The following is a 27,983-nucleotide window of genomic DNA, read 5'->3' as shown; positions in this document are numbered from 1 at the left end:
GCCCCGACTTGCAGTATGCTGTTCAGCAGGTCTGTCTCCACATGCATGCTCCGCGCGACTCCCACTGGACTCTGGTGAAGCCTATCCTCCGATACATACGCGGCACCCAGTCTTTGGGACTTACGCTGACGACCTCCGCCTCCACCGACCTCGTCGCCTATTCTGATGCAGACTGGGCCGGCTGCCCGGACACACGGCGCTCCACCTCAGGGTACTGTGTCTACCTTGGGCCGTCCCTAATCTGTTGGTCCTCCAAGCGACAGCCCACTATGTCCCGCTCGAGTGCCAAGGCTGAGCATCGAGCAGTGGCTAACGCCGTTGCTGAATGCTCTTGGCTCCATCGGCTGCTTCAGGAGTTGCTTTGTGATGTTCACAAGGCCACGCTCGTCTACTGCGACAACGTCTCTTCCGTCTACCTCTCCGCCAACCCGGTCCATCATCGTCGAACGGAGCATATTGAGATCGATATATACTTCGTTCGTGAGCAGGTGGCTCTTGGGCGCATCCGAGTCCTCCACGTCCCGATGGCGCAGCAGTTCGCCGACGTCATGATGAAAGGACTGCCTACTTCAGTTTTCGAGGAGTTCAGGTCCAGTCTTTGCGTCTCCGGCGACGCTTCGACTGCGCGGGGGGGGGGGGGGGGGAGGGGTGTTGGCTATGGATGTGTTTGGTAGGCTGCGTGTAGGGTGCATGAGGCTAAAAGTTCCCTACCCAATCCACTTCCAGGTGTTTGGCAGGGTGTATGGGCTTTTCTGGGCATAGCCCATCTGATGCTAAAAAGGTCCCGAGCTATGCTCGCTGGAGCACCCACATACATGCGAGCTGGGGTCAGCGAGGCTCGGTTCGAACCCCGCAAAAATCTCCTCCCGACCCACTAGGATCGAACGACCTCTCTCCCGAACTGTTTTTCCTCTCGCTCGGACCACCCCTCCCTGACCTAGCCGCCACCCCTTGTTGGGGAACGTAGCAGAAATTCAAAATTTTCCTACATGTCACCAAGATCTATCTATGGAGAGACCAGCAACAAGGGGAAGGAGAGTGCATCTACATACCCTTGTAGATCGCTAAGCGGAAGCGTTCAAGTGAACGAGGTTGATGGAGTCGTACTCGTCGTGATCCAAATCACCGATGACCAAGTGCCGAACGCACGGCACCTCCGCGTTCAACACACGTACAGCCCGGTGACGTCTCCCATGCCTTGATCCAGCAAGGAGAGAGGGAGAGGTTGAGGAAGACTCCATCCAGCAGCAACACAACGGCGTGGTGGTGGTGGAGGAGCGTGGCAATCCTGCAGGGCTTCGCCAAGCACCACGGGAGAGGAGAAGGACTTGGGAGAGGGGAGGGCTGCACCAAAGGCAAAGGTCTGGTTGCCCTCCCTTCCCCCCCACTATATATAGGGCCAAGGGAGAGGGGGAGGGCGCAGCCTTGCCCCTTCCTCCAAGGAAGGGTGCGGCCAAGGGGGGGAGGAGTCCATCCTCCCCAAGGCACCTCGGAGGTGCCTTCCCCCTTTAGGACTCTCCCCTCCTCTTGTCCCTTTGGCGCATGGGCCTCTAGGGGCTGGTGCCCTTGGCCCATATAGGCCAAGGCGCACCCCCTACAGCCCATGTGGCCCCCGGGGCATGTGGCCCCACCCGGTGGACCCCCGGGACCCTTCCGGTGGTCCCGGTACAATACCGGTGACCCCGAAACTTGTCCCGATGGCCGAAATAGCACTTCCTATATATAATTCTTTACCTCCGGACCATTCCGGAACTCCTCGTGACGTCCGGGATCTCATCCGGGACTCCGAACAACTTTCGGGTTACCACATACAAACTTCCTTTATAACCCTAGCGTCATCGAACCTTAAGTGTGTAGACCCTACGGGTTCGGGAGACATGCAGACATGACCGAGACGTTCTCCGGTCAATAACCAACAGCGGGATCTGGATACCCATGTTGGCTCCCACATGTTCCACGATGATCTCATCGGATGAACCACGATGTCAAGGACTTAATCAATCTCGTATGCAATTCCCTTTGTCTAGCGGTACGATACTTGCCCGAGATTCGATCGTCCGTATCCCGATACCTTGTTCAATCTCGTTATCGGCAAGTCTCTTTTACTCGTTCCGTAACACATCATCCCGTGATCAACTCCTTGGTCACATTGTGCACATTATGATGATGTCCTACCGAGTGGGCCCAGAGATACCTCTCCGTCACACGGAGTGACAAATCCCAGTCTCGATTCGTGCCAACCCAACAGACACTTTCGGAGATACCCGTAGTGTACCTTTATAGCCACCCAGTTACGTTGTGACGTTTGGCACACCCAAAGCACTCCTACGGTATCCGGGAGTTGCACAATCTCATGGTCTAAGGAAATGATACTTGACATTAGAAAAGCTTTAGCATACGAACTACACGATCTAGTGCTATGCTTAGGACTGGGTCTTGTCCATCACATCATTCTCCTAATGATGTGATCCCGTTATCAACGACATCCAATGTCCATGGTCAGGAAACCGTAACCATCTATTGATCAACGAGCTAGTCAACTAGAGGCTTACTAGGGACATGGTGTTGTCTATGTATCCACACATGTATCTGAGTTTCCTATCAATACAATTCTAGCATGGATAATAAACGATTATCATGAACAAGGAAATATAATAATAATCAATTTATTATTGCCTCTAGGGCATATTTCCAACAGTCTCCCACTTGCACTAGAGTCAATAATCTAGTTCACATCGATATGTGATTAACACTCAAGGTCACATCCCCATGTGACTAACACCCAAAGAGTTTACTAGAGTCAATAATCTAGTTCACATTTACCATGTGATTAACACTCGATGAGTTCTGGGTTTGATCATGTTATGCTTGTGAGAGATGTTATAGTCAACGGGTCTGAACCTTTCAGATCCGTGTGTGCTTTACAAATCTCTATGTCATCTCCTAGATGCAGCTACCACGTTCTATTTGGAGCTATTCCAAATAACTGTTCTACTATACGAATCCAGTTTACTACTCAGAATAATCTGGATTAGTGTCAAAGTTTGCATCGGCGTAACCCTTTACGACGAACTCTTTTACCACCTCCATAATCGAGAAAATTCCTTAGTCCACTAGTTACTAAGGATAACTCTGACCGCTTTCCTGTGATCCATTCTTGGATCACTCTTGTACCCCTTGATTGACTCATGGCAAGGCACACTTCAGGTGCGGTACACAGCATAGCATACTGTAGAGCCTACGTCTTAAGCATAGGGGACGACCTTCGTCCTTTCTCTCTATTCTACCATGGTCGAGCTTTAAGTCTTAACTTCATACCTTACAACTCAGGCAAGAACTCCTTCTTTAACTGATCCATCTTGAACACCTTCAAGATCATGTCAAGGTATGTGCTCATTTGAAAGTTCCATTAAGCCTTTTGATCTATCCTTATAGATCTTGATGCTCAATGCTCAAGCAGCTTAATCCAAGCTTTCCATTGAAAACACTTTCCAAATAACCCTATATGCTTTCCAGAAATTCTACGTCATTTCTGATCAACAATATGTCAACAACATATACTCATCAGAAATTCTATAGTGCTCCCACTCACTTCTTTGGAAATACAAGTTTCTCATAAACTTTGTATAAACCCAAAATCTTTGATTATCATCAAAGCATACATTCCAACTCCGAGATGCTTACTCCAGTCCCTAGAAGGATTGCTGGAGCTTTGCATACTTATTAGCATCTTTCAGGATTGACAAAACCTTCCGGTTGTATCACATACAACCTTTCCTCAAGAAAATCGTCGAGGAAACAATGTTTTGACATCCTATCTGCAAGATTTCATAAATAATGCAGTAATCGCTAATATAATTCCAACAGACTCTTAGCATCGCTACGAGTGAGAAAGTCTCACCATAGTCAACTCCTTGAACTTGTCGGAAAACATCTTAACGACAAGTCGAGCTTTCTTAATGGTGATACTTACCATCATTGTCCGTCTTCCTTTTAAAATCCATCTGTACTCAATAGCCTTACGACCATCGAGCTATTCCGCCAAAGTCTACACTTTGTTTTCATACATGGATCCTCTCTCGGATTTTATGGCCTCGAGCCATTTATCGGAATCCGGGCCCACCATCGCTTCTCCATGGCTCGTAGGTTCATTGTTGTCTAGTAACATGACTTCCAAGACAGGATTATGTACCACTTTGAAGTAGTACGCATCCTTGTCATCCTACGAGGTTTGGGAGTGACTTGATCCGAAGTTTCATGATCACTATCATAAGCTTCCACTTCAATTGGTGTAGGTGCCACAGGAACAACTTCCTGTGCCCTGCCACACACTAGTTGAAGAGACGGTTCAATAGCCTCATCAAGTCTCCACCACCCTCCCACTCAATTCTTTCGAGAGAAACTTTTCCTCGAGAAAGGAACCGATTCTAGAAACAATCCCTTATTGCTTTCAGATCTGAGACAGGAGGTATACCCAACTGTTTTTGGGTGTCCTATGAAGATGCATTTATCCGCTTTAGGTTCGAGCTTCTCAGCCTGAAACTTTTTCACATAAGCGTCGCAGCCCCAAACTTCTAAGAAATGACAGCTTAGGTTTCTCTAAACCATAGTTCATACGATGTCACCTCATCGGAATTACGTGGTGCCCTATTTTAAAGTGAGTGTGGTTGTCTTTAATGCCTAACCCATAAACTATCGTGGTAATTCGATAAGAGACATCATGGTATGCATCATATCCAATAGGGTGCAGCTATCATGTACGGACACACCATCACACTATGGTGTTCCAGGCTGTATTAGTTGTGAAACGATTTCCACAATGTCTTAATTCTGTGCCAAACTGGTAATTCAAATATTCATCTCTATGATCATGTCATAGATATTTTATCCTCTTGTCACGACGATCTTCACACTGAAATTACTTGAACCTTTCAATAATTGAGACTCGTGATTCATCAAGTGAATGTACGCAACATCTACTCAAATCATCTCTGAAGTAAGAACATAACGATATCCACTACACGCCTTAGCACTCATTGGACTACACACATCAAAATGTATTACTTCCAACAAGTTGCTTTCTAGTTCCATTTTACTGAAACCGAGGCTTTCAGTCATCTTGCCCATGTGGTATGATTTGCATGTCTCAAGTGATTCAAAATCAAGTGAGTCTAAATGGTCCATTTGCATGGAGTTTCTTCATGCATATACACCAATAGACATGGTTCGCATGTCTCAAACTTTTCAAAAATGAGTGAGTCCAAAGATCCATCAACATGGAGCTTCTTCATGCGTTTTATACCGATATGACTTAAGTGGCAGTGCCACAAGTAGGTGGTACTATCATTACTATCTTATGAACATGTGTATCACTAAGATCGAGATTCAATGAACCATTCATTTTAGGTGCAAGACCAGTGAAGGTATTATTCAAATAAACAGAGTAACCATTATTCTCCTTAAATGAATCACCGTATTGCGATAGACATAATCCAATCATGTCTATGCTCAACGCAAACACCAATCTCGATGGTAGAGGGAGCGTACGATATTTGATCAACCTTGGAAATACTTCCAACACATATCGTCATCTCACCTTTAGCTAGTCTCCGTTTATTCCGTAGCTTTTATTTCGAGTTACTAACACTTAGCAACCGAACCGGTATCTAATGCCCTGGTGCTACTAGGAGTACTAGTAAAGTACACATCAACACAATGTATATCCAATATACTTCTATCGACCTTGCCAGCCTTCTAATCTACCAAGTATCTAGGGTAATTCTGTTCCAGTGGCTGTTCCCCTTATTACAGAAGCACTTAGTCTCGGGTTTCGGTTCAACCTTGGGTTTCTCCACTAGAGCAGCAGCAGATTTGCCGTTTCATGAAGTATCCCTTCTTGCCCTTGCCCTTCTTGAAACTAGTGGTTTCATCAACAATTGATGCTCCTTCTTGATTTCTACTTTCGCGGTGTCAAACATCGCGAATATCTCAAGGATCATCATATATGTCCCTGATATATTATAGTTCATCACGAAGCTCTAGCAGCTTGGTGGTAATGACTTAGGAGAAACATCACTATCTCATCTGGAAGATCAACTCCCACTCGATTCAAATGAATGTTGTACTCAAACAATCTGAGCACAAGCTCAACAATTGAGCTTTTCTCCTTAGTTTGTAGGCTAAGAAAATCGTCGGATGTCTTATACCTCTTGACGTGGGCACGAGCCTGAAATCCCAATTTCAGCCCTCAAAACATCTCATATGTTTCGCGACGTTTCAAAAACGTCTTTGGTGCCTCAACTCTAAACCGTTTAGCATTACACACTGAACTATCATGCAGTCATCAAAACGTGTATGTCAGATGTTCGCAACATCCACAGACGACGTTCGAGGTTCAGCACACTGAGCGGTGTATTAAGGACACAAGCCTTCTATGAAGCAATGAGGACAATCCTCAGTTTACGGACCTAGTCCGTTTAGTTGCTACTATCAACTTTCAACTAATTTTTCTCTAGGAACATAACTAAACAGTAGAACTAAAGCGCGAGCTATGACATAATTTGCGAAGACCTTTTGACTATGTTCAGGATAATTTAGTTCATCTTATGAACTCCCACTCAGATAGAAATCCCTCTAGTCATCTAAGTGATTACATGATCCGAGTCAACTAGGCCGTGTCCGATCATCACGTGAGACGGACTAGTCAACATCGGTGAACATCTTCATGCTGATCGTATCTACCATACGACTCATGCTCGACCTTTCGGTCTTCTGTGTTCCGAGGCCATGTCTGTACACATTCTAGGCTCGTCAAGTCAACCTAAGTGTTTGCATGTGTAAATTTGTCTTACACCCGTTGTATGTGAACGTTGGAATCAAACACCCGATCATCACGTGGTGCTTTGAAACAACGAACCGTCGCAACGGTGCACAGTTAGGGGGAACACCTTCTTGAAATTTTAATGAGGGATCATCTTATTTACTACCATTGTTCTAAGCAAAGAAGATGCATAAACATGATAAACATCACATGCAATCAAATAGTGACATGATATGGCCAATATCATATTGCTCCTTTTGATCTCCATCTTCGGGGCTCCATGATCATCATCGTCACCGGCATGACACCATGATCTCCATCATCATCATCTCCATCATCGTGTCTTCTTGAAGTTGTCTCGTCAACTATTACTTCTACTACTACAGCTAACGGTTAGCAATAAAGTAAAGTAATTACATGACGTTTATGTTGACACGCAGGTCATAAATAAATTAAGACAACTCCTATGGCTCCTGCCGGTTGTCATACTCATTGACATGCAAGTCGTGATTCCTATTACAAGAACATGATCATCTCATACATCACATATATCATTCATCACATCCTTTGGCCATATCACATCACATAGCATACCCTGCAAAAACAAGTTAGACGTCCTCAACTCATAGCATACCCTGCAAAAACAAGTTAGACGTCCTCAACTCATAGCATACCATATCACATCACATCACATAGCATACCCTGCAAAAACAATTTGGTTGCCAAATCTCATGCGTGCAATGCACGTGTACCTTACTCTAGTCTAAATGGCGTTTGTGTGTGTGTTGTGCGTGTTGAGGTGCAAATTGTCTTTTTTTTTGGGTACACGTTAAGCTTGTTCTTCCGAAATTTCAAGACGCGCCTTGTTATGCCGAAAATTCAAGCTAGCGTCTCTGTCTATCGTGCTGCGAAACTCCCACCTCTTCAACCCGTGCCTTGTTAGCCCGAAATATTTAAGATATATCTTTATCTCGTTGTGCTCCGACAACTCCCTCCATCTCAACCCGCGCCTTGCTATTCCGAAATTACAATGCGCGCGAAAACTCCCACCTCCTGTGAAATCTCGACACGCAAAATGCCCGTGGTACCCCTGAACAGAAAGAACCGCCTCAAATTGGTGGGGGTACTTTCGTAACTTACCCCACATTTCGGACAAGCGCGTCTCGAAGCCATGGTTCCCCACTGCCATCCCATCCGCCCACCCAGTCGTACACCGAGGCCGCGAAAACCCACGACGAAACCCCACACCCTGCTCCGTCCGCCACCCAGCCGGAGCCTCTTTCCCGACGACGTCGTCCACAGCAACACCTCGACGTCCCTCATCGACCATACCGGATGAGGATCCGTCGTCGATCTCATCGTCCCGCCGGTTCAGCCACCCCTTCCTCCACCTCCATGGAGCTGCCCCGACGTTCCCCTCGTCTTTCACGCCACCTCCATTCCCACACCGCCGTCTTCACCTGCACCACCGGAAGAGCATCATCATCACCGTTTCCTCGGATGATGCTGCGGCCTAATCGGCGCCACCAAAGAGGTTGTAAACGAATCGCCGCATTTTCTTCTTGATTCGATCTCACGGTGCTGCCGGCGCTCGGTCCCGAGCCGACCCGGCGCGGCTCCATCCACGGCGGCATCGCCGGCCACTTCTTCCACGGCGTCGCTCAGGGGAGTGTTTTCGGGGCGGGCGGGGCGGCGCACCGCCGGCCGCGGGCGGCGGGAGGCTGCTGTTTGGCCGGCTCAGGGGGGTGCAGGTTGAAGATGGACCGCGGGCCCTTGATTTCGTATCCAACGGCTGCAAAATCGACTGACCAGAGATGAAAAAGTCAGTCCACCGACGTGTAGCCTCACCTTGCTAGTGCGTTCAGTTTCGACAACAAAATTCAGTTTCGACAGCAAAATTCAGTTTCGACAGTTTAGTTCAGTTTCGATAGTTAAGTTCAGTTTTGACATTTAAATTCAGTTTCGACAGTTAAGTTCAGAGATGAGCGGGTGATGTATTTTACATCTAGCACTTTGTGGTTATGTATTTTTCGTCATGTATTGGAGATGCTATTAGAATTCCACTCAGGTTAACGTTGTTCGTTGTCTCTCTTGTCCTGCTTCAGCCTCGGCGTCGTACAACTCAACGGAGCTGCTCCAACGACGAAACCCTCCATCACAGCGGAGCAGTACCTCGGGCTCCATCTCCAGACGCCTAAGATCTTCTTCCCCTCCTCCGACAGCCTAGTCAGCCAGAGCATCCTCACCGGCCAACCCAATCACGCTGAGATCAACATGGCTTCGCCAAAGAGGTTGTACACTTGTTGCATCTTTTTTTTACTCTACATGTTATATATATTGTCCACTGAGCACTCGTAGTAACGGGAAATACGGTTATTTTATCCTACTATATGACAAGCAGTGAGGTACCAGGCAACTTAGCTATCCGTGATGGACTCTCTTGAACGCCATCATTATTTATGTCCGCGCGTTTCAGCTGTGCATTTGTCGATGGTCCTGGGAGTTGAGCTAGTATGGCAATGGCCTGGGTCCAAATTAATAGAAGTAGCACAAAAACATTTTTTTAGTGTAGGATTTTCCTTGCTCTAGCCTGCCTACTAGAATCGCCAGTGCTTGAAAGGAAAAGTGAATGAAAAACATCGGAATTGGAAAGTTTCCTATGGTACTACTTTTCATGAATTTGGTGCAAAGGAATGGAGCAAAGGAAAACTGTAGGATTTGTTCATTTAGTGTCTCCTTGAAAGAAAAACCGTAGGAATTCTAATTTCCACTTCTCCTACTTTTCATATTCTTATTCATCAAGCACAAGACTAAGATATAGTAGCAAAATAGCATTATAACCGTACATTTTCTTGTGGTTTGACTTAATCTCACCATGCTCTTTTGCATCATGTGATCTTCCAATTGTTGTGAATCAAACACCCAGATTGGCAGAAATCCTGTGTTTTTAAATTCTCTGTTTTGCACGTGCATTCCTATCCTATTCCTGTCTATTTCCTATCCCTGCATTGTTAGAATCCTCAAATTCAAACAAGCCCTTACCCAATTACTTCTGTTACAGATATGTGTCAAAGAAAGCCTTGTGTGGTTTGTCCTGCTCCTGCGGCGGTGTGTTCCACCCCATCTCAGCTGCTCCAACGGCGGAAGGGTTCACCACAGCAGGGATTCCCTCTCCAGACTGTCTTTCGCTGCCTCAGATCTTCTTCCCCGCCGCCGGAAGCCACGGCAACTGCATTACCATCATCAACTGAGCAGATGACCTTGAGGACTACACGGGTCCGCAGGAGAGGTCGCACTCTTCCGTGTCTGCTTATGTTATGCGTCGCTTAATATGATGACATGCTACATTATCGTCGTGTTCACCTATTAGACTCTGAGTCAGTTCCAAACTAATGCTGAAACTAGAGTTTTTAAATGGTTGTGGGGTACATATTGGGGCAGCAATCAGTACTATCTGTCTACTATCTGGTTAATCTCCGGTGTCTACTATGAGTTTCATGTTGGGTGCAAACAAACATTAAAGGAGCCATTATCTGTATTTTTTAACTAAAGCTATTATCTACCTGCTATCATTGGTTTTGGGTCTATCCACAGTCTGCTACCATCACTCCGGATTTGTGCATGCACTCCTTACATAATCTCACTATGTTTTATTCCTATGCATGCCAGTTATTGTACACAATGGAACTGATCATGTAGAGCAAAAGAGACGAGCCTTGCGTGGCAATAAAATTTCATGCAGACGTCGTTCCATGGTGGGCGCAAAGGCAGCCCCCCCTCCACCCATTTCGGATCGTAATCAAGAGGAAGATAACTGTTATGAGGGGGATTCAGAAGGAGAAGACCACTCCTATTTACCCCATGAGGTATTCGCTCTAACTTGGCATGCTGATGTTGGTAATATCATGCATATGGTGCCTTGCATTGCTTACTGTATACATTAAAGATGTCATCTGCTTAGTTTAGACATGCTTTGTGTCAATGCCATCTGTTTAGTTTCTTTATCGTATATGTGAATCATGCAATGCCATCTTGTCTAGCCAGGCATCATATATGTGAATTTTGCAATGCCACCCTGGTTAACCAGTCATCTTATATGTGAATTATATCATGCCATCATTTTTTTATTACGTGTTAAATTTGTCAACACTTTTAGTACATTCAATTACTCTTCCTGTGCATCAGCCATTTGGCACGGTCATGGAAAAATCTGGAGTGGAAACAAGGTCTTCAGAGCAGACAATGCTATCTAACGAAGCGCATGTCTTGCTGGTTACCGATAGCTCCTCAGAGGAGGATTCAGAGACAGACGACCAGTCATATCCCCCCCCCCCGAGGTGCATGCCCTAACTTGGCAGGGTTATGTTGCTCATATCGTGCGTATGGTATCTTGCATTGCTATGTCATTTGCTTAGTTTAGACATGCTTTGTGTGAATGGCACCTCTTTAGTGTCTAATTACCATATATGTGAATTATGCAATGCCATCTTGTTGCAAGACATTATATATGTGAATTATGCAATGTTATCTTGTTGCAAGGCATTATGTATGTGAATTATGCAATGCCATGTTGTTTAGGCAAGCGTCATATATGTGAATTATATCAAGCCATCCTTTTTTTGTATTTCTCATTACTTTTGTCGACAATGTTTGTATATTCAACTGCTCTTCCTGTGCATCTGCCATTTGAATTGGTGATGGAGAAATCTGGAGTGAAAACAAGGTCTTCAGAGGAGACAATGCTACCTGCTGAAGCAGATATCTTGCTGGTTACAGACAGCTCTTTAGAGGAGGATTCAGAGGCAGATGACCAGTCCTATTATCCCCCTGAGGTGTATGCTCAAACTTGGCAGGGTTATATTACTCATATAATGCATATGTTGTATTGCAATGCTTAGTTTTTACATCATATACACAATATTGAATGCCATCTCCTTAGTTGACACATCATATATGCGATTGCCCTCTGCTCACTTCCTTAGTATATAAATCATATATTTGAATTATGTCATGCTATGATGTTTACATAGACAGCATGTATCAGAATTATGGCATGCCAACCCATTTTCTAAAGACATAATATAGTTATATCATCTCATCCTGTTTACATAGTCATCATATTTAAATTATGTCATTCTATCCGTGAATTATATCATGCCATCATGTTTCCATCGACGGCATGTTTGTGATTTATGGCATGCCAACCACTTTAATAGACACATCGTATAGTTATATCATGTCATCCTGTTTACATAGTCATCATATTTTAAAGTATGTCATTCTATCCTGTTTAGTTAGCCATCATACATGTGAAATTGTGTCATGCTATCCTGTTTAATTAGCCATCATATATGTGAAATTATGTCGTGCTATTCTGTTTGCTTAGACAACATAAATGTGAATTATTTCATGCCCTGTTTTCTTCCATACTATCCATTGCACCTGTCTATCTTACAATGTCTGTACATTCAATTACTTTTCTTGTTTATCAGCCATTTCAATTGGAGGGAGTGATGACAGTATCTGTGGGACTAAAAACACGGTCTTCAGAAAAGATCGTGCTACCTGTCGATGCAGATAGAACCACGGTTGTACTTGCCCAAGAACCAGCCCCACCACACATAACCCACACTTATGCAGATTGTACCCCTACCCAGTTGGACAGAGAACCAGCTACACCCCTTCTAACCCCAACCCCAGCAGATAGACACCCAGTTCCCATTGACACAGCACCATCTCCACCACAGAGCACCCAAACACGAGCAGTTAGTAAGGCAACTGCAGTGCCCAAATCACGAGGACCACCACTCCGAACCCGAAGTCAACGCTTAAAGCAGAAGAAGAATTGTTCTCAGGTCAGGTTCCGTAGCTATGGTTCATACTACTTTGCTCTTGCATCACTGTATTTACTAATACCAACTAATCTCAAATTGGAAGGATGCAATTGAAACTCCAATGGCACAACAGGTATGTTTTAAACCTGTTTCTTCAACGTGTTTGGCTGTTTTCTGTTGTAACTTGCTCCATGTTGATTTCAGTTTCAATTGAATAAACAGTTATGTTCTCATGGCATGCACATTACAAGTGTTGTTATTGCTGTGTAGTTTCCCACACTTATATTTTGTCTATGCTGCTTTGTCTTAAATAGATATGATTCGAACTGTATCTATCTTGATTTGGCAACATAAACTAGAATGATATAGACCATACAGTGACCATACTACATAGATATATGTTTGTTTCATGCTGTTATCCTGTCCACCTTACTACTGAACTGGTAAACCTGAGATGTGTTTGTTTGTTTCTCTTTTAGAACGCGGATAAAATATTGGAGAAGAGTACCCTGTTATGCAATGGTAAAGGAAGTAATGCAGATGTTCAAGATAGTGAGACATCCATGTTGGTCTCCAAGAAAGCTGATAAAAACTATATTGAAGACACTGAGACAACCCCAAAGTCCTGTCTTGATGTAGTGTTCGAGTTACTGGCTACCACTGCTGGCACCAACTCTTCGAACTCGTTGCCTGAAGCAGTTCGGCTTCTTGAGTCTCAACTTCAAGTTGAAAGACATCGATCAGATGTTATGCGACAGGAAGCCGAAGGACTCAGGAAGTCCCTGCAGAATTCAGATGCATACTTTCTGGTGCAACAGCAAGTGCTGGAGGACTTAAGCGCCAAACAAGAGAAAGTTAATAAGCTTGCTAAGCATCTTGCCAGCATTATGGGTACCCAGGATATTGTTTCTTGAGCTCTTCTGAAGTGGTTTCAGTTCTGGACTTGTTTTGCTGCGGCGTTTATATGCTGCTGTGTTCCCTATATTTGCACTGGTGGCGAACTTTGATGCCCAGTGGATGTAATATGTGTAATAGGCCGTGATAGCCTAGTGTAAGTTGCTTGCTTATTTATTTCCTTGTTGTCTTGTTTATATGTTTGCTTGTAGTCACTGCGGTTCTTTTTCTGCGGTTTGCTAGTGGCTGCAATAACCTATTTTTTAAAACTAGGCCACAATAACCATGGGCTAATATTTACTGTAATGACACTGGGCCTCCTACGGGCCATAGAAACTGTGGGCCTTCTACGGGCCGTATAAACAGTGGGCCTTCTACGGGCCGTAGAAGCAGTGGGCCTTCTACGGGCCATATCATCAATGGGCCTTCTATGGGCCGTATCATCAATGGGCCTTATACGGGCCGTATCATCAATGGGCCTTATACGGGCTGTATGATCGATTGGCCCATGGGCCGAACAGACCGCATTCTGGCCGTAAACGGGCTAGAGTTGGAATCGTCCGTTCATGGGCCGACCATAACGGGCCATCGTTAATAGGCCGTATTTGATGACGCTATGAAAACGGCCTAACGTATTAACGGACCACAAACGGACCGACTGTAACCATGGGATGAATTTGGCCCACAAGCAGAAAATGATAGTAACGTGCCGTAAGTAAACGAATGCTGGAAATGAGCCCAAGAATATGGGTTCTGAAGAAGGCCGGAAGATAACATGGGCTGGAAACGGCCCAACGGTATAACGGGCCGTTAATGGGTATAAAGTGATACACTGTTCATCACGGGTCAGTTTCACCACGGGTCGTTAATGGGTGTAAAGTGATACACTGTTCATTACGGGCCAGTTTCACCACGGGCCGTTAATAGGCCAATAGTTACATAGGGCCTCATCTGGGCCGAAAGACGTCATGGGCCATACATGGGCCAGAAGTGAAAACGGGCTGGAATCATATTGGATGGCCTAGATGACGCTACTGAGCCTAATTCGGATAGGGCGTAACGGGCCTTGGGTTAGCGGGCTGTAAATGGGCTATATTCGAATAGGCTGTTAACAGGCTTTCCATGGGCCATCCCGCCAGCTTTTGACCAAGTCAAACGGGCCGGCCTTTACACAGGAATGGACCTCTATTGGGCCGTGCCACGTGTCGACGTATCATAGGTGCCTATCTGACCCACTGACGAGCTGACACGTGTTTTGTTCGGCCAATAAGAATTTTACACGTGGAAATTTCCCATTGGTCGGGGCTGTTAACGGGTTATCGGATCCAAAACCCGACCCGATAGCTTAACGGCGTTCCGTTACGGTGGATGCCACGTGTCGGTCACCCTTGACGAAAGCACTTGTGTGACGCGCAATTTATCATCATGGAAGTGGACACTTCCGTGATGATAATTTTGGTAATGTCATGTAACACTTCTACGACAGCACAGGTATGACTATCTTTATTCTGTCATAAATTTGTCATGGATGTACATGCATGACAAAAAAAGCGACATACTCTGACAAACACGTATCATCACGGAAGTGTATTTTTTTGTAGTGTTAGCTGGTATAGGTGTTAATGACACACGCATTACTATGTAGTATGAACTATGACATACCCGTTAGAAGTTGAATCATTTTTTTCTTCGGTCGTAGGATTTGAAACTCACAATTTTGTGGATCGCTTGTACAAAGTTTCAAAAGTTGAAACATTTTTGTCGGTCGTGGTATCTGAAAGCAACAATTTTGTCAATCGCTCATTCCAAGTTTCATAAGTTAAAACATTTTTGTGAGTCGCAAGATCTGAAATTCACAATTTTGTATTTTAGAAGTTGAAACTTAATGAAAATTTTAGTAATTCATCAAAGCGTATTCAAAATGGATCTCATTTGAAAGCACTCGTTATCACCAGAAACATGAATATGCATTTGATATTTAATTTAGACTTTTAGTTCAAAAGATATGAAAAGATTAAAAATTGAAAGCCAAATTAAAAAGGAGGACGACAAGAATAATAATACGGTAGGGAATCAGTGGAGAAGAAGTACTCAAGAGAAAGTAGTTTTGGTGCCGTGTCAACTTTTCGTCTATTCTTCTTATATAGCTTTATTCGTTACAGGAAAAAAAAGCCTGATGCAAGACATAAAGGAAACAAGCGTGATGCAAACGGGTGCATCTCACGCTCTTGTAGATGCATGCATGACCCATGCCTGACTACTACAAGCTCCACCGAGAAAACTCCAGAGACAAGATATGATTCTGGTCGACAGAATGTCCTGCCTCTCCACCAAGGACAACAGAGAAGCACATATTTTCACAGCAGCACACAGCATCTACCTGATCTATCTATAAATAACTCCAGAAAAGAAGGAAAAATACTACATTTGCGAACATGTATCATATGTAACAGCAGCGCCGAAACGGAGGACCTGATCATCGATCTGAGTAATCAGCTTGGATGAGCTCCCTCACCCTTCTGCAGCAATCCAGGGTAAGTAGAATTAATGAGAGCAGAACATCAGTGGCAGCAAAAGGAGAAAACAGCTTTCATATTGATTTTTTTGTCAAATAAAAATAAAAATAAAAATAAAAGAGAAACCACAAGTCTTTTTTACGTTTGTTTGGATTGTTTCCTCGTTGTTTCCTTTGGCACTCTTTGCTGCGTCGGCCTTTTCCTGATCCGCCTTCTTCCTCCTCAACTTCTCCAGCTTCTCCCTCTCCATCTTCTGCAGATAAATAATATATATTATGTAAATACAGTTCAGTTTTATTTAGTCGAAACCTTTTTTTTTCAATTGCTTCAGATGAACCATGGTCGTGATACAAATCTTCATCAAACTCTTAGATTCACAACAGCACCTACAAAAACAAAAATAAGGCTAGACCCGCAGTGCACAGTTACCTGTATGTAGACGTTTTCAGCGGCGCGTTCCTCCTCGCTGAGCACCCTGCCGGAGCGGATGCTGTCGCTGAAGTAGCGTGGCGCGCGGCCACCACCGATGCCCTGCATCCTCCTCATCACTGTTACCCCAACGGCTGACCACGCGGGCCGGGAGAACCTCGCTGCGGCCGCTCTTATACTAGGCATCCGCAGACCTTGAGCTTCCTGTTCTCTGCCCAAGACTAGTACAACGACGATGGCGGCGTTGAATTGCCGATCAACTCACGTCCCACACTGAACTATTTATAGGTCTAGGGTGGTCTGAGTGCTTTGAAGCTGGTGCCCGATCCTTCTACTGAAGATGAGAAGGAATGAAAGATAGGCTCTCGAAGGTACCAAATAAAAGTGAAAGAAAGGAACAAAGCGGTTTCGAGAAACATCACCTTCATTTTTCTCTTTTTTATTTTTGAGCAAACCCATCATGCGCTTTTTTAAGGGAACAACGCTGCTTTATTCCTGAACGAGGTTCATGCGATTGTTACAAGAGAGTAGAGTTTCAGAATCATGGTAAACCCGAACCTACAGTGAGCGTCGTACGATATACTACTGTATCACATGTGGATTTGCTCCTTCGTTGAATTCAAATTTATTCGTTAGCCTTAACCTTAACATGTTAACCATGGGCGCACCTATGTCTGAACGCCAGCGCATGATGGTCCGGCCCAGGCGCGCGCGAGGTCACTTTTTCCGGACGGCGTGGTGAGCAAGCACACCATCCTGCATGGTTCTCCGTGAACGATGTGCAAGGCGCAAGAAGAGACGTCCCCGCATGGTCCTCCCTGGTGAGCAAGCACACCATCTCAGGAGGCACCAAGGTCACCTGTTTTCAGTCTGTTCTTCTCATCTCGGAGAGTCCCTGACTCATGCTTTCTCATGGTACACTCTAGTTACATGTTGGACTGTTTCATGTTCTGAACAACGCTGTTATTTTAGTCTGATGAAATAATAATGTTGTTGATTCTTGCCAGTATGAATCTGGAACTAGAGAAACTAGCGGGGTGACCCGCGCATTTGCGCGGCTAGATTTCCTGTATATATTGTTTACCTATTGCTTATAAATTTGATGTGCTCTGCCATACACAATTTTAATCATTATTACTTGTAAGAATATAGTGTGTAAAATGTTAAAGAATACACCATCTGGTATTATGAATTAAAAGCGGGTGAATAAAATGTGATGCTTTCTCTATTTGCAAATACGTAGACATGTCATCGAATGCACCGTCTTGAATTATTTTTCCCTATTTTCACATAGGTTATTTTTTGCATCCATGATGTTCTTCAGCAGCATATATTTTAGAGGGCAAGAGTCCTATTACAGTCACTTGGAATTTTTCATTTCATGTTCAACTTTTCAGGTTATATTTTATATTCAGAGGTAAATTTTATACTCCTTCCATTCCTAACTATAAGTCTTTTTAGAGATTTCAATATGGACAACATATGAAGCAAAATGAGTAAATCCACACTCTAAAATACATGTATATACTTCCGTATGTAGTTCATATGGAATCTCTAAAAAGATTTATATTTATGAATGAAGGGAGTATAACATAAACTGATTTGTTTGTTTTTTATTTATTATTTTGAACTTCACATATAAGTCTATTGTATTCTTTGTCCATCTAATCATATCAGTTCCTAATATTATTGTTTTAAATACACTGACTCAAATCCTTACCAACGGTAAAATTTTGGTTTGCCTATCTATTTATTTACCTGACTCCAATATGTCGAGTGTTTTTTTTTTGAACCAATAATATGAGTGTTGTCACCGTGTATGTGGTGTTTAATGAGTTGGCATTTCTACTGAAGTATTTTCTACTGTTGTCCTTCTATTATTGGTTGGCTTTGTTGAATTTATATGCCCATCCTTTAGATGTGTTGACTATATGGTTTCTGCATGTATATTGTATAGCCTGGCCCACCTCCTAGTCTTTGTATAGTTGAGGTTGTGGCCCACCTTGTACTCCATATATACGTGCGCTATGCACCGATCAATACATCGTGAAGCATTGCCAAAACTCTTGTCTGCAATATGATATGATACCTAAGATCCTAACCCTAACCCGTGTGCCGCCACCGCCGCCGCGATCCCCATCGCCGCCGCCGCCGCCGCCACCCACCACCACCGCCGTCGCCGCCGCGATCCCACGCCGCCGCGACCACCACCCCCGTGTGCGCTGCCGCCCCCGCTTCCGCCTCCACAATACCGCGCCACCACCCGGCCGCGCCTCCACCCCTCGGCCGCGCCGCTTCCCCGCGAGACGCCGCCAACCCCTTCTCCCCATGGCCTCCCCTGGCTCCTCCGGCACCACCTGCAGCCGCCGCACCAACCCTTTCGAAGGTCCCTATCCCGTCGTCATCCGCGATCTCAACATCCTCGCCTGGGTTCCCGTCATCCTCGACCACCTCACCTCCACGTACTATGCATGGAAGACGTACTTCGCCCTCGTGTTCCGGGCGTACAACATCTGGGATCACATCGATGGCTTCGTGGACTCCCGCTTCATGGAGGACGATGAGGAGTGGATGTCCATCGACGCCACTCTCATCCGTTGGTTCTACACCACCATCTAGAAGGACCTCCTCCGCACGGTGGTCTCCGCGATGATGATGCTCACGCCGTTTGGACCAAGCTCAACGGCCTCTTCACCGACAACGCGCTCCAACGCAAGGTTTTCTTGCACGGCGAGTTTTTTGGGTGCCAGCAGCTTGACACGTCTGTTGATGATTACTGCATGCGCCTCAAGAAGCTTGTTGACGAGCTCCGTGATCTTGGTGAGAAGGTCTCCGACGAGCTCCTTCTCAGCACCCTCATCGCCGGCTTGAACGACCATTTCGGGAACGCCGGCTCCAACATCCCCCTCATCACTAACCCGACGTTCCCGAAGATCGTTGCGTACCTGAAGTTGGAGGAGCGGAGGATGCTGATGTCACGCACCCGGGCCACCCACACCGCCCTCACAGCCGGTACCCGTGGCGGTGCGCCGCCCACCGCCCCGCCGAGGCCCATCCAGGGTCCCTTCCCAGCGCCGCTGCCGCCCGGGTTCCCGTACCCGCAACAGCCGCCGGCCCCGCTGCAGCCCCCCGCCGAGCAGCAGCAGCAGCGCCGCGGGGGCCAATGTGGCCGAGGCGGTCGCAAGCCGCAACAGCAGCAGTAGCAGCCGGCTGCGCCCGGTGGGGCGCCGTGCCACCACCACCAGCAGCTCCCACCAGCGCCCTGGTAGGCCGGCCAGAACCCCTGGACGCGGGTTGTGAACGCGTACTCCATGCCTATACCGCGTGCCCCTGTTCCGGGCCTCTTCGGCGCCCGCCCGGCCGCTCATAAGGCGCTTCATGCGGCCCCTCAGCCGTACCCGCCCGTGCCGCTCTACGGCCCCTCCGCGGCCTATGGGCTGACCTCGGCCGGTTGGTTCGTGGCGCCACCGCCTCAGCTGGTGCCGTCCGCCCCGGCTCTTCCGCCGGCACCTTGGGACCCCGCGCTACTAGCGGCCCTCCACACCGCCCCCACGCCGCAGCAGTACACTGGCGGTGGCGACTGGTATATGGACACCGGAGCCACGGTTCACATGGCCGCCAACCCCAGTAACCTTCTTGCCGCCAATCGCGTTCACACCGCTGCTCGCATTACCGTGGGTGACGGTTCTTCCATGCCTATTACTCATGTCGGCCATGCTAATTTTCCTTCTAACTCCATGCCGTTATATCTTTCTAATGTACTTGTCTCTTCTGACATCATTAAAAATCTTGTTTCCGTTCATTCTCTTACACGTGAAAATCCTGTTACTGTTGAATTTGATCTGTTTGGCTTTTCTGTTATGGATGGCCGTACTCGGATGGTGCTCCACCGATGTGACAGCCCCGACGAGCTCTACCCGGTCCACTCATCCACTTACTCTGCTGCTGCACCCATGGCGCTTTCCGCCGGAGTGGACCTTTGGCACGCCCGTCTCGGTCATCCCAACACCGCCACCCTTCGTCATATTCTTCGGAGTTTTTTATTCACGTGTAATAAGATCGACGATCACACTTGTTATGCTTGTCGTCTCGGCAAACATGTTCGTCTTCCTTTTAGCAATTCCTCGCATGTCGCATCATACCCGTTTGATTTAATTCATAGTGATGTTTGGACCTTTCCTGTTGCAAGTAACACGGGCTATCTTTATTATCTTGTCATAATTGATGATTTTTCGCACTATGTGTGGACCTTCCCATTGCGGCGAAAGTCGGACTCTGTTGCCACTCTCACCGCTTTCTACTCCTATGTCTCCACACAGTTTGGACGTCCCATTCATGCGTTGCAAACAGACAACGGTAAGGAGTTTGATAACCTTGCGATCCGCAACCTTCTCGCCACACACGGCACGATCTTTCGTCTCACTTGGCCGTACACTTCGCAACAAAACGGCCATGCTGGGCGCATGCTCCGCACTCTTAATGACTGCGTTCGCACCCTCCTCTTCCACGCCAATGTGCCACCACGTTTTTGGCCCGACACGCTCGCCACCGCATCACTACTCATCAACATTCGTCCTTGTTGCACTCGCGGGAACTTTGCACCTCATCACCTCTTGTTTGGCACGCCACCTTCCTATGCTGAGCTCCGTATTTTCGGTTGTCTGTACTACCCTAGCATCGCTTCCACTACCCCTCACAAGCTCGCACCTCGGTCTGTGCCCTGCATCTTTCTCGGCTATCCCCCCAACACCACAGGCTACCGCTGCTATGATCCTATCTCACATCGGGTGATCACTTCACGGCATGTTTACTTTGATGAGATGGTTTTTCCGTTTTAGCAGGTACCTTCGGATGTTACGGCTTTGCCCGCTCCCGGTGACGGCTGCCCACAAGCTTTTCTTGGGCCGCCTCCCGGCTTTGAGGGTGCCTCCCGCCTCACGGGTCGAGTTTCTCCCCGGTTGGCTGCCCTGGGGGCTGCACCTTCCTCGGCGCCCGCGAGGCCCTTGACGTCCTCGACCACGCCGTCGGCCTCGCCCGTGCGGCCTCACCCGCCGCCTCGCCGGCGGCCTCAACCGTCTCCTCGCCCGCGGCGGCCTCGCCGGCGGCCTCACCCGCGGCTTCGGAGGAGACGGGCTCTTCCTCGTCGTCACCCATCTCCGCTCCGGACCTGCTGCCCCGTCCGATGACTCGCTCTCGGGCTGGCACCCTCTGCCCGAGCACACGGTACCCCAGCAATGAGTACCTTCTCGCTGCTTCCATCTCTGAGCCGTCCCCTCTCCCATCGTTAGCTCGAGCCGCCCTTCGGGATCCTCATTGACTTGGTGCGATGCTGGAAGAGTTCGACATGCTCCAGCGGAACGTACCTGGCAGCTCGTCCCTCGGCCGCCCCGTGCCAACAGCATAACGAGCAAGTGGGTCTTTCGGCATAAGACTTGTCCAGACGGTACTCTCGAGCATTATAAAGCTCCCTGGGTGGTTCGGGGCTTTCGACAACGCGCGGGCGTGGACTTCACTGACACATTTGCCCCAGTTGTTAAACCGGCCACGATCCGCGCCGTGCTCCAGCTAGCCATGTCTCGCGCTTGGCCTGTGCATCAGTTGGATGTGTCCAACGCCTTTTTGCATGGTCACCTCGCTGAGCAGGTGTTCTGTGAGCAGCCCACCGGCTTCGTCAATGCCACGCATCCAGATCATGTGTGTTTGCTCTCCTTTTCTCTTTATGGGTTGAAGCAGGAACCTCGGGCCTGGTACCAGCGCATCGTCGCCTTCCTGCAGACGCTCGGATTTACATCAACTCGCTCCGATGCGTCCCTCTTCGTGTATCATCACGGAGTTGACACAGCCTACTTGCTGCTGTACGTCGATGACATCATTCTGACGGCATCCACTATCGCGCTCCTCCAGCGGCTCACTGCTCGTCTTCGCGATGAGTTTGCCCTGAAGGACTTGGGTCCCCTGCATTACTTCCTTGGCATTGAGGTGGTTCGACGGCCAGATGGGTTCTTCCTGCACCAGTAGCGCTACGCCCATGAGCTTCTCGATCGAGCTGGCATGCTTAACTGCAAGCCTGCTCCTACGCCTATCGACAACAAGGCCAAGGTTTCCGCTTTGGAGGGTTCGCCTGCATCTGATGCGGCCTTCTGCCGCTCCATTGTGGGTGCTTTGCAGTACCTGACCCTGACGCGCCCCGACTTGCAGTATGCTGTTCAGCAGGTCTGTCTCCACATGCATGCTCCGCGCGACTCCCACTGGACTCTGGTGAAGCCTATCCTCCGATACATACGCGGCACCCAGTCTTTGGGACTTACGCTGACGACCTCCGCCTCCACCGACCTCGTCGCCTATTCTGATGCAGACTGGGCCGGCTGCCCGGACACACGGCGCTCCACCTCAGGGTACTGTGTCTACCTTGGGCCGTCCCTAATCTGTTGGTCCTCCAAGCGACAGCCCACTATGTCCCGCTCGAGTGCCAAGGCTGAGCATCGAGCAGTGGCTAACGCCGTTGCTGAATGCTCTTGGCTCCATCGGCTGCTTCAGGAGTTGCTTTGTGATGTTCACAAGGCCACGCTCGTCTACTGCGACAACGTCTCTTCCGTCTACCTCTCCGCCAACCCGGTCCATCATCGTCGAACGGAGCATATTGAGATCGATATATACTTCGTTCGTGAGCAGGTGGCTCTTGGGCGCATCCGAGTCCTCCACGTCCCGATGGCGCAGCAGTTCGCCGACGTCATGATGAAAGGACTGCCTACTTCAGTTTTCGAGGAGTTCAGGTCCAGTCTTTGCGTCTCCGGCGACGCTTCGACTGCGCGGGGGGGGGGGGGGGGAGGGGTGTTGGCTATGGATGTGTTTGGTAGGCTGCGTGTAGGGTGCATGAGGCTAAAAGTTCCCTACCCAATCCACTTCCAGGTGTTTGGCAGGGTGTATGGGCTTTTCTGGGCATAGCCCATCTGATGCTAAAAAGGTCCCGAGCTATGCTCGCTGGAGCACCCACATACATGCGAGCTGGGGTCAGCGAGGCTCGGTTCGAACCCCGCAAAAATCTCCTCCCGACCCACTAGGATCGAACGACCTCTCTCCCGAACTGTTTTTCCTCTCGCTCGGACCACCCCTCCCTGACCTAGCCGCCACCCCTTGTTGGGGAACGTAGCAGAAATTCAAAATTTTCCTACATGTCACCAAGATCTATCTATGGAGAGACCAGCAACAAGGGGAAGGAGAGTGCATCTACATACCCTTGTAGATCGCTAAGCGGAAGCGTTCAAGTGAACGAGGTTGATGGAGTCGTACTCGTCGTGATCCAAATCACCGATGACCAAGTGCCGAACGCACGGCACCTCCGCGTTCAACACACGTACAGCCCGGTGACGTCTCCCATGCCTTGATCCAGCAAGGAGAGAGGGAGAGGTTGAGGAAGACTCCATCCAGCAGCAACACAACGGCGTGGTGGTGGTGGAGGAGCGTGGCAATCCTGCAGGGCTTCGCCAAGCACCACGGGAGAGGAGAAGGACTTGGGAGAGGGGAGGGCTGCACCAAAGGCAAAGGTCTGGTTGCCCTCCCTTCCCCCCCACTATATATAGGGCCAAGGGAGAGGGGGAGGGCGCAGCCTTGCCCCTTCCTCCAAGGAAGGGTGCGGCCAAGGGGGGGAGGAGTCCATCCTCCCCAAGGCACCTCGGAGGTGCCTTCCCCCTTTAGGACTCTCCCCTCCTCTTGTCCCTTTGGCGCATGGGCCTCTAGGGGCTGGTGCCCTTGGCCCATATAGGCCAAGGCGCACCCCCTACAGCCCATGTGGCCCCCGGGGCATGTGGCCCCACCCGGTGGACCCCCGGGACCCTTCCGGTGGTCCCGGTACAATACCGGTGACCCCGAAACTTGTCCCGATGGCCGAAATAGCACTTCCTATATATAATTCTTTACCTCCGGACCATTCCGGAACTCCTCGTGACGTCCGGGATCTCATCCGGGACTCCGAACAACTTTCGGGTTACCACATACAAACTTCCTTTATAACCCTAGCGTCATCGAACCTTAAGTGTGTAGACCCTACGGGTTCGGGAGACATGCAGACATGACCGAGACGTTCTCCGGTCAATAACCAACAGCGGGATCTGGATACCCATGTTGGCTCCCACATGTTCCACGATGATCTCATCGGATGAACCACGATGTCAAGGACTTAATCAATCTCGTATGCAATTCCCTTTGTCTAGCGGTACGATACTTGCCCGAGATTCGATCGTCCGTATCCCGATACCTTGTTCAATCTCGTTATCGGCAAGTCTCTTTTACTCGTTCCGTAACACATCATCCCGTGATCAACTCCTTGGTCACATTGTGCACATTATGATGATGTCCTACCGAGTGGGCCCAGAGATACCTCTCCGTCACACGGAGTGACAAATCCCAGTCTCGATTCGTGCCAACCCAACAGACACTTTCGGAGATACCCGTAGTGTACCTTTATAGCCACCCAGTTACGTTGTGACGTTTGGCACACCCAAAGCACTCCTACGGTATCCGGGAGTTGCACAATCTCATGGTCTAAGGAAATGATACTTGACATTAGAAAAGCTTTAGCATACGAACTACACGATCTAGTGCTATGCTTAGGACTGGGTCTTGTCCATCACATCATTCTCCTAATGATGTGATCCCGTTATCAACGACATCCAATGTCCATGGTCAGGAAACCGTAACCATCTATTGATCAACGAGCTAGTCAACTAGAGGCTTACTAGGGACATGGTGTTGTCTATGTATCCACACATGTATCTGAGTTTCCTATCAATACAATTCTAGCATGGATAATAAACGATTATCATGAACAAGGAAATATAATAATAATCAATTTATTATTGCCTCTAGGGCATATTTCCAACAGTCTCCCACTTGCACTAGAGTCAATAATCTAGTTCACATCGATATGTGATTAACACTCAAGGTCACATCCCCATGTGACTAACACCCAAAGAGTTTACTAGAGTCAATAATCTAGTTCACATTTACCATGTGATTAACACTCGATGAGTTCTGGGTTTGATCATGTTATGCTTGTGAGAGATGTTATAGTCAACGGGTCTGAACCTTTCAGATCCGTGTGTGCTTTACAAATCTCTATGTCATCTCCTAGATGCAGCTACCACGTTCTATTTGGAGCTATTCCAAATAACTGTTCTACTATACGAATCCAGTTTACTACTCAGAATAATCTGGATTAGTGTCAAAGTTTGCATCGGCGTAACCCTTTACGACGAACTCTTTTACCACCTCCATAATCGAGAAAATTCCTTAGTCCACTAGTTACTAAGGATAACTCTGACCGCTTTCCTGTGATCCATTCTTGGATCACTCTTGTACCCCTTGATTGACTCATGGCAAGGCACACTTCAGGTGCGGTACACAGCATAGCATACTGTAGAGCCTACGTCTTAAGCATAGGGGACGACCTTCGTCCTTTCTCTCTATTCTACCATGGTCGAGCTTTAAGTCTTAACTTCATACCTTACAACTCAGGCAAGAACTCCTTCTTTAACTGATCCATCTTGAACACCTTCAAGATCATGTCAAGGTATGTGCTCATTTGAAAGTTCCATTAAGCCTTTTGATCTATCCTTATAGATCTTGATGCTCAATGCTCAAGCAGCTTAATCCAAGCTTTCCATTGAAAACACTTTCCAAATAACCCTATATGCTTTCCAGAAATTCTACGTCATTTCTGATCAACAATATGTCAACAACATATACTCATCAGAAATTCTATAGTGCTCCCACTCACTTCTTTGGAAATACAAGTTTCTCATAAACTTTGTATAAACCCAAAATCTTTGATTATCATCAAAGCATACATTCCAACTCCGAGATGCTTACTCCAGTCCCTAGAAGGATTGCTGGAGCTTTGCATACTTATTAGCATCTTTCAGGATTGACAAAACCTTCCGGTTGTATCACATACAACCTTTCCTCAAGAAAATCGTCGAGGAAACAATGTTTTGACATCCTATCTGCAAGATTTCATAAATAATGCAGTAATCGCTAATATAATTCCAACAGACTCTTAGCATCGCTACGAGTGAGAAAGTCTCACCATAGTCAACTCCTTGAACTTGTCGGAAAACATCTTAACGACAAGTCGAGCTTTCTTAATGGTGATACTTACCATCATTGTCCGTCTTCCTTTTAAAATCCATCTGTACTCAATAGCCTTACGACCATCGAGCTATTCCGCCAAAGTCTACACTTTGTTTTCATACATGGATCCTCTCTCGGATTTTATGGCCTCGAGCCATTTATCGGAATCCGGGCCCACCATCGCTTCTCCATGGCTCGTAGGTTCATTGTTGTCTAGTAACATGACTTCCAAGACAGGATTATGTACCACTTTGAAGTAGTACGCATCCTTGTCATCCTACGAGGTTTGGGAGTGACTTGATCCGAAGTTTCATGATCACTATCATAAGCTTCCACTTCAATTGGTGTAGGTGCCACAGGAACAACTTCCTGTGCCCTGCCACACACTAGTTGAAGAGACGGTTCAATAGCCTCATCAAGTCTCCACCACCCTCCCACTCAATTCTTTCGAGAGAAACTTTTCCTCGAGAAAGGAACCGATTCTAGAAACAATCCCTTATTGCTTTCAGATCTGAGACAGGAGGTATACCCAACTGTTTTTGGGTGTCCTATGAAGATGCATTTATCCGCTTTAGGTTCGAGCTTCTCAGCCTGAAACTTTTTCACATAAGCGTCGCAGCCCCAAACTTCTAAGAAATGACAGCTTAGGTTTCTCTAAACCATAGTTCATACGATGTCACCTCATCGGAATTACGTGGTGCCCTATTTTAAAGTGAGTGTGGTTGTCTTTAATGCCTAACCCATAAACTATCGTGGTAATTCGATAAGAGACATCATGGTATGCATCATATCCAATAGGGTGCAGCTATCATGTACGGACACACCATCACACTATGGTGTTCCAGGCTGTATTAGTTGTGAAACGATTTCCACAATGTCTTAATTCTGTGCCAAACTGGTAATTCAAATATTCATCTCTATGATCATGTCATAGATATTTTATCCTCTTGTCACGACGATCTTCACACTGAAATTACTTGAACCTTTCAATAATTGAGACTCGTGATTCATCAAGTGAATGTACGCAACATCTACTCAAATCATCTCTGAAGTAAGAACATAACGATATCCACTACACGCCTTAGCACTCATTGGACTACACACATCAAAATGTATTACTTCCAACAAGTTGCTTTCTAGTTCCATTTTACTGAAACCGAGGCTTTCAGTCATCTTGCCCATGTGGTATGATTTGCATGTCTCAAGTGATTCAAAATCAAGTGAGTCTAAATGGTCCATTTGCATGGAGTTTCTTCATGCATATACACCAATAGACATGGTTCGCATGTCTCAAACTTTTCAAAAATGAGTGAGTCCAAAGATCCATCAACATGGAGCTTCTTCATGCGTTTTATACCGATA

At 47.2% G+C, this 27,983-nt stretch overlaps 1 protein-coding gene across 1 annotated transcript; it reads right to left on the bottom strand.

Moving 5' to 3' along the window:
* Positions 1-15,845: 15,845 nt before the first annotated feature.
* On the bottom strand, positions 15,846-16,796 carry LOC147988177 (uncharacterized). Its single transcript, XM_087516058.1, has 3 exons — positions 16,494-16,796; positions 16,207-16,317; positions 15,846-16,067 (listed from the first exon to the last, which is right to left on the bottom strand). Exons 1-3 carry the CDS (start codon positions 16,677-16,679, stop codon positions 16,041-16,043), a joined length of 324 nt encoding a protein of 107 aa, XP_087372184.1. The 5' UTR covers positions 16,680-16,796; the 3' UTR covers positions 15,846-16,040.
* Positions 16,797-27,983: the final 11,187 nt, after the last annotated feature.

Source organism: Triticum urartu, chromosome 1A (genome assembly GCF_056163025.1).
Source record: "Triticum urartu cultivar PI428250 chromosome 1A, HENAU_Tu73, whole genome shotgun sequence".
In the NCBI taxonomy this organism is placed as follows: Eukaryota; Viridiplantae; Streptophyta; class Magnoliopsida; order Poales; family Poaceae; genus Triticum; species Triticum urartu.
The sequence above is the reverse complement of the archived record's forward strand: the minus strand, read 5'-3'. Positions and strand labels throughout refer to the sequence as shown.

Excerpts from the sequence above, each read along its gene's own strand:
- LOC147988177 (XM_087516058.1), bottom strand. The coding sequence starts at position 16,679 with ATGCCTAGTATAAGAGCGGCCGCAGCGAGGTTCTCCCGGCCCGCGTGG. Across the intron at positions 16,318-16,493 it reads CTGAAAACGTCTACATACAG|AAGATGGAGAGGGAGAAGCT; the intron begins GTAACTGTGCAC and ends ATTTATCTGCAG. Across the intron at positions 16,068-16,206 it reads AGGAAACAATCCAAACAAAC|AAGGGTGAGGGAGCTCATCC; the intron begins GTAAAAAAGACT and ends GGATTGCTGCAG.